At 38.1% G+C, this 5,693-nt stretch overlaps 1 protein-coding gene and 1 long non-coding RNA gene across 2 annotated transcripts; one reads left to right on the top strand and one right to left on the bottom strand.

The window, feature by feature from the left end:
• Window positions 1-753: 753 nt before the first annotated feature.
• On the bottom strand, window positions 754-2,686 carry LOC132175150 (abscisic acid 8'-hydroxylase CYP707A2). Its single transcript, XM_059586993.2, is given in 7 exon segments — window positions 754-818; window positions 820-857; window positions 967-1,073; window positions 1,171-1,345; window positions 1,467-1,853; window positions 1,975-2,293; window positions 2,400-2,686. Coding segments are annotated over 7 exon segments (1,260 nt in total). The 5' UTR covers window positions 2,603-2,686; the 3' UTR covers window positions 754-787.
• Window positions 2,687-2,946: 260 nt separating this feature from the next.
• LOC132175578 (uncharacterized) lies at window positions 2,947-4,848 on the top strand. The gene is made up of 2 exons (XR_009439446.2): window positions 2,947-3,392; window positions 4,647-4,848. It is a non-coding gene; the product is annotated as an uncharacterized LOC132175578 (long non-coding RNA).
• The last annotated feature ends 845 nt before the right edge of the window (window positions 4,849-5,693 follow it).

Genomic DNA, 5,693 nt, shown 5'->3' with positions numbered 1-5,693 from the left:
CTTTGGTAGGTCCACAAAACATACATATATAAACAGGGACAACATGGTAAAAAGAGGTGGGCTGAAGCCTGAATGCTGTGATGTTTTATTATTGCATGCATAATTGCATATGTCATAAAAAATAATAATAATAATAACAATACACACGTCCTCAAAGAGGTACGACGGCGACTATTATCTTATTATTTGCTTATATCATATGCAGCTTTTAGCTTGTTTTAAACACTCTGCAATTCAGCGCGTGATGTCCAGCCTTTGTTGCTACTTGCTATCTTATAATTATGCCTTTGCATAATGTATATATTAATTAAATAATTAAATTTATTAATTTCTATTCACTTAAATTATGTAAGTGAAGATGAGTTTTCTCTTTCTTCACTTGCTTCTTTATGGTCTTGTTCTTCAATCTTCTTCGTTATATCTCAGTAATAGGAACCAATTTGGTGAGGCAATTAATTCTTTCTTTCTTTATGTAGAAAGTCTGTATTGTAATTGGGACTAGCTTTATGTAGCCGCATCTTTCTTCAGAGATAATCTAATGGGCAAACCATTCTGGGGAAGAGCAAAGGGGCCATACTGAATACCATTCTGTGTACCTATCACAGACCACCTGCATAATGTAACAGACAAAACCCATGTCAGCAGACATTCTATTTTTAGAAGCTGGTCTTTTATTACCCATAATCACTAGTGGAAAAGGTTAAAAGGTTGCTGATTCTGTTATTGCTGATTGCCTACCTGTACTTTGTGGTCAGATGATGGAGAAGGACTAAAATTTCCAGTTTGGCTAACTCATTCCCAGGACATGAGTGGGTCCCGTTGCCAAATGGCACAAATGTATTGGGTTTTGGAGTAACCTGGTGATATCATTCAAAAACAACTAAAATTTAGCTATGGGGTAAAATACTTTCTTGAGAAAAGAAAGAAAAAGAATTAAAAATACAATATGTTGACTTAAATTTTTACCTCAAATCTTGAGGGATCAAACTTCTCAGGCTCTGGGAAGATCTCTGGGCTATGGTGAATATTTCTAAACAGTGGCAAAACTTTCCACCCTTTGGGTATAAGATAACCTGAAGAAGAATTTCCAGAACAAAAATTAGTATAAAAAATAGGAAAAATATAAAATAGAACTACCTTTACAGTCAATTTTGAAGTAATTAAACGGACCTTCATATTCAACATCTTCTACCGCTTCTCTGAAAGTAAAAGATAAAATTGAAGCGACTCTAAGTGTCTCCTGAATCACCCTTGAAGTGATTGTCATTTTTCTTGTGTCTTCCCAAGTGAGAGTTTTCTCCTCACCATTCTCTTCTTTCCTCCTCATAACTTCTTCTTGCTCTTCCTGTAAATTCACAAACAAGAAAAGAAAAATCTCTTTAAGTAAAATTTTCGTGCTTTTTTCTTTAAAAATTTAATTCAATTTATGAAAAGAGACGGTTGAGAAAGATAATCAATTTTCTTACAGTGACTGCCTTAAGAACAGAGGGGTTCTCGCCAAGGTACTTGAGGATCCATGTGAGCACGCTGGCGGTGGTATCACGAGCAGCGAATATGACTCCGATAATGTTGTCGGCAATCTGGTCGTCAGTGAGGCCTTCTTTGTCACCCATGAATGACCCAAGTAAGTCATTGTGATCAAGTTTCATCTGCCTCCTGGCTGAGAGGATTTTTGCCAAGATTTGAGCAAGCTCCTTCCTTGCTTTCATGGATTTGTTGAAGAGTGTCCCTGGAAGTTTAATGGGCATTGAATTGTACCCCTTCTCAAGGATGTAGTAGCATCGCTTCAAATCCTCTCTGTAAAGAACTTCATCCTTTCCAAATATGGAAAGCAGAGCAACATTGAACGTAAACTGCAAAGAAAGAACATATATCTTCGATTAAGAGACATAGTGGAGAAAAGCAGAGTCCCCTCCTTCGTTCTATTTTATTTTACTGAAGGAAACGTGGGAATTGAAGGTGAGGTGAACTCACTGTCTTCATTTCTTGGAAGGTGTTGATCAACCGGCCTTCCATTGATTGGAGAGAATCTTTGGCAATGGATTCAATACTGGGGGCAATATTTTTGATTGCTTGGGGCAGGAAGGCTCGGAGAACAAGCTTCCTGAGTTTGGCATGGTAGTCTCCTTGGTGAAAGAAGATGGCTTGTTTGCCCAACATTCTCTCTTTGCTTGCAGGAAATGTGGGCTTGAAGAGATGAGCTTTGGTGACCAACACGAATTTCATAGCTTCTGGGCTTGAAACCATCACGCAGGGACACCCCAATATATGGGTCTTGAAGATAGAGCCAAACCTATAAATATATCAAAACCAATATTAATCTTCCATTAACAAAACAATCAATTAAGTAGCTAGAAATTTGATAAAGTGGAAAGAATAAGACTCAGAATTAAATGAACCTCTTTTGTTTTTCAGCAAAGAAGACATTTGGGTCTTGAGAGTAGAGTTGAAAGGTCTCGCCGATGTAAGGCCAACCCAAGGAGCCCGGCGGGAGGGGCAGTTTCCGGCGACTGGAATTGAAGAACTTGACGAGGGAATGGAAGAGAAAGATGAAGAAAATGGAAGCAAAAAAACAAAACTTGAACAGGGAAGCGAATTCCATTTTCAAAGAATAGAATAGTAGTGAAAGCTAAAAAAATGGGGAACAAGTAGGTGGTGAAGAAAGAAGTGAAGGAGGAGGGGGTATATATAATGGTTTGGGGGATGGAAAGAGAGAAAAGTCGGGGAGGAGTAAGCCTTTCAATGACAGCTTGACTCATACACGGAATAAAAATGTGTCTACAGCTCACCGCTCGGTCCTTCACGTTTTTAGTCTTTGTTAATTGCCTCACTCACTCCTATGTACCCTCCCCCACCCTGATGCGGATCAGATTTCCACTTAAAAAAAAAAAAAGAAAGAAAGAAAAAGAAAATTGTTTTACGAAATAAAGCCCCTTTTTTTTTTTTCTGGGCAGCGTAAAGCGCGTCTTTCTGGCATCCAGACAGGCCGAATGTGACATTTCTGGAGGAGGACGTGACCCAAGCTCTGCATATTTTTCCAGGTCTTATGAAACCAAATTTGGCTGCCAAAATCAAACCAAACCCATCTCCAAAGCCACCTTGAAAGCTCGGCCGGTCAAGTACCGGGAGGCCTACAATGGGCGTCAACCCATCTATCTCCATCCACGACCCTCTTCTTCCCTCCAGTGTGCCTCGTTTCCGGATCTGTGAATCACAAGCTTCCGGGTATTCCTCATTTCCCACAAAACCCTAGCTCCCTCCCTAGCTCCAGTCGTAGCTCGATACGTATCGCTTTGTTTTCGTCGCAGTCATGCTCTCAAGCTCCCAGATCTTCGGTATTGTGGATTATGTGTATGCACTTCAGGAGATGGGGAGAAAAAGAGAATTGAAAGGTTAGTTGGTCTCTTGTACCAATTTTATAAATTGTGCATGCTTTTTTCTTTTTTTTTTTTTTTTTTTTTCGGTTTAGGTTGTTTTTGAGTAATTGTAATTGATAATGAAGCTTGCTATTAAGGTTTTCAGAGGGGATTTTGTGAATTGTGGGTGAGTTTATATTAATTGGTCTCTGTAACTAGGAAAGTAACATTCTTTTGATTGGTAAGTCATTGTAAGAGGCAATCCTGTTTGTTTGGTGAGGTATTAGAGTTGGGATTGTTCTGTCTCTGATAAGCTTGTGTTTACTTGTTTAGAATTGCATACAAGAATTCTGTCTCTGTCATCACAGAAAATTTCTGCTGGAACGTTATTTATTTATTTATTTTTTGCTGTTTTGGTCATTTTATGGAGAAAATAGCAGTGGGTTATCATATCATTTGATTCTGTTTGGTGTGTTCACTTGTGGGAGTTGTTGGCCGGCTTAGGGGAAAAGTGGTTGATCTATTATTCCTCAGTACTACAAGGCACAAGCATTTGCCTTTTTACACACTCTGTTTACTCAGCCACTCCGTCTGTCCTATGTGCTTTAATTGGGGTTGATTCGTTTCCATCTCTTGGTGTACTAGTTATTTTCATTCATATTTTTGGTGCTTGATGACACTTTAGAGACCCAACCATGTGTTCAATGTAAATGTTGATGGTTAGCCATGTTAGTAGCTGATAACGTTGATTCTAGTGCCACAAAATGCAAAGCAGGTGGCTTTGTGTATATTTTGTATATGGTAACAATTTTCTGATACTAAAATCCTTTAGTGCAATGCACCTCTCCAGCATTCAATACGTATGTCGAAGCTATAATCTTGGTTCACTCTTGTTGTGTCACGTATCTTGCACTGTGTCATAACTTAAAGAGCATATTTTATAGCTTTGGATGTCTTTGTGGAACCAGTCTACTGCAGAATTTTGTAAGAAACCCATAGGTGATGATGTCTTTTCTTTTTGTCGTGAATTTCCTTAATATTTCTGTTACTCATTTTGTATGTGTTATATGTTGAAGATTTCATGAAAATTTCCTTGCTGAAAGCAAATTTGGTTAAATTGTTTATAATTCTTGTAAAAAATGAGCTACTGGTCTGATAGTTGGCGGTTTTCAATGTGCCTGGATTCCATCTATACATATCTCTAATGAAAAAATTTGAATGAGCGAAAGCAATTCGAATTTTCTTTTTTCTTTTTCCTTCCTTTGTTACTCAAATGTCTTCCTGTGGCAGTCTGGGATGCAGCTAGGCCGGCTCTTGAGGAAGCCTTTACCGGCAAAGGTGACATTAAAGAAGCTGACAAAGTGACAATGTAATGTTATGTTGGGGTCTCTGGAAATTATGGACAGCAACAATGATAGATTGTGTAAATGTGAGGGATTAGTATTATGCCAACAGAATGTAATAGTAAATTGTGATGGAACATTGTGTTAAATGATCAGTCAATTGCATGCAAGGATGTAGTAATAATATATAGATTGTAAGAATTCTATACTTGATGTGTAAAATGTTCATCTGACTTGTGGTGAAACATCAAGTCATTTGGAATGAGAGAGCACGCTATTGGCAGCTTCTATAGGTTGACTGTGTGAGTGGCGTTAGTGATCATACAAAGGGATAATACTAGACATCTCAATACTTTTTTTCAAATTCTTTTTCTCAAATGATTTTGTCCATTCAATAAATAAATAAATTTATATTGTTTTGTTTTTTTTTTTTTTTCTTAAATGAATGTGGGGTTCAGATTGTTTGGGAACAAGAATTTGAAAAAAAGTGTTAGGATGCCTAACAGCCCTCTACAAAAAGAGGTGCTTTTTTGTTACGCCATGCACATAACCAAAAAGCAAAATAGGGAAATGCTCCTTGAGAAGAACAAAAGGACGCCCACTATTTGGAGTAAAAGAGGAAAACCACTTGATTATCATGCAGCGTTATGCTAGCGGTGAGCATATGAGGGTTGGGACTTGGGACTCTATATTCAATGAGGTTCTTCTCCACCATATGCTTGAGCATATGAGAGTTGGGACTTGGGACTCTATATTCAATGAGGTTCTTCTCCACCATATGCTTGAGCATATGAGGGTTGGGACTTGGGACTCTATATTCAATGAGGTTCTTCTCCACCATATGCTTGAGCATATGAGAGTTGGGACTTGGGACTCTATATTCAATGAGGTTCTTCTCCACCATATACTAAATGAAGAAAGTTTGACATATAACTTTTAACAACTTTTGGTACATGTCAGCATGTGATTGGAGGGGGTCTTAGAGAGTCTTAAA

The sequence above is a fragment of the Corylus avellana genome, chromosome 3, assembly GCF_965113065.1.
Source record: "Corylus avellana chromosome 3, dhCorAvel1.hap1.2, whole genome shotgun sequence".
Classification (NCBI taxonomy): domain Eukaryota; kingdom Viridiplantae; phylum Streptophyta; class Magnoliopsida; order Fagales; family Betulaceae; genus Corylus; species Corylus avellana.
Note: the sequence above shows the minus strand (reverse complement) of the source record. Positions and strands in the feature narration are given on the sequence as shown.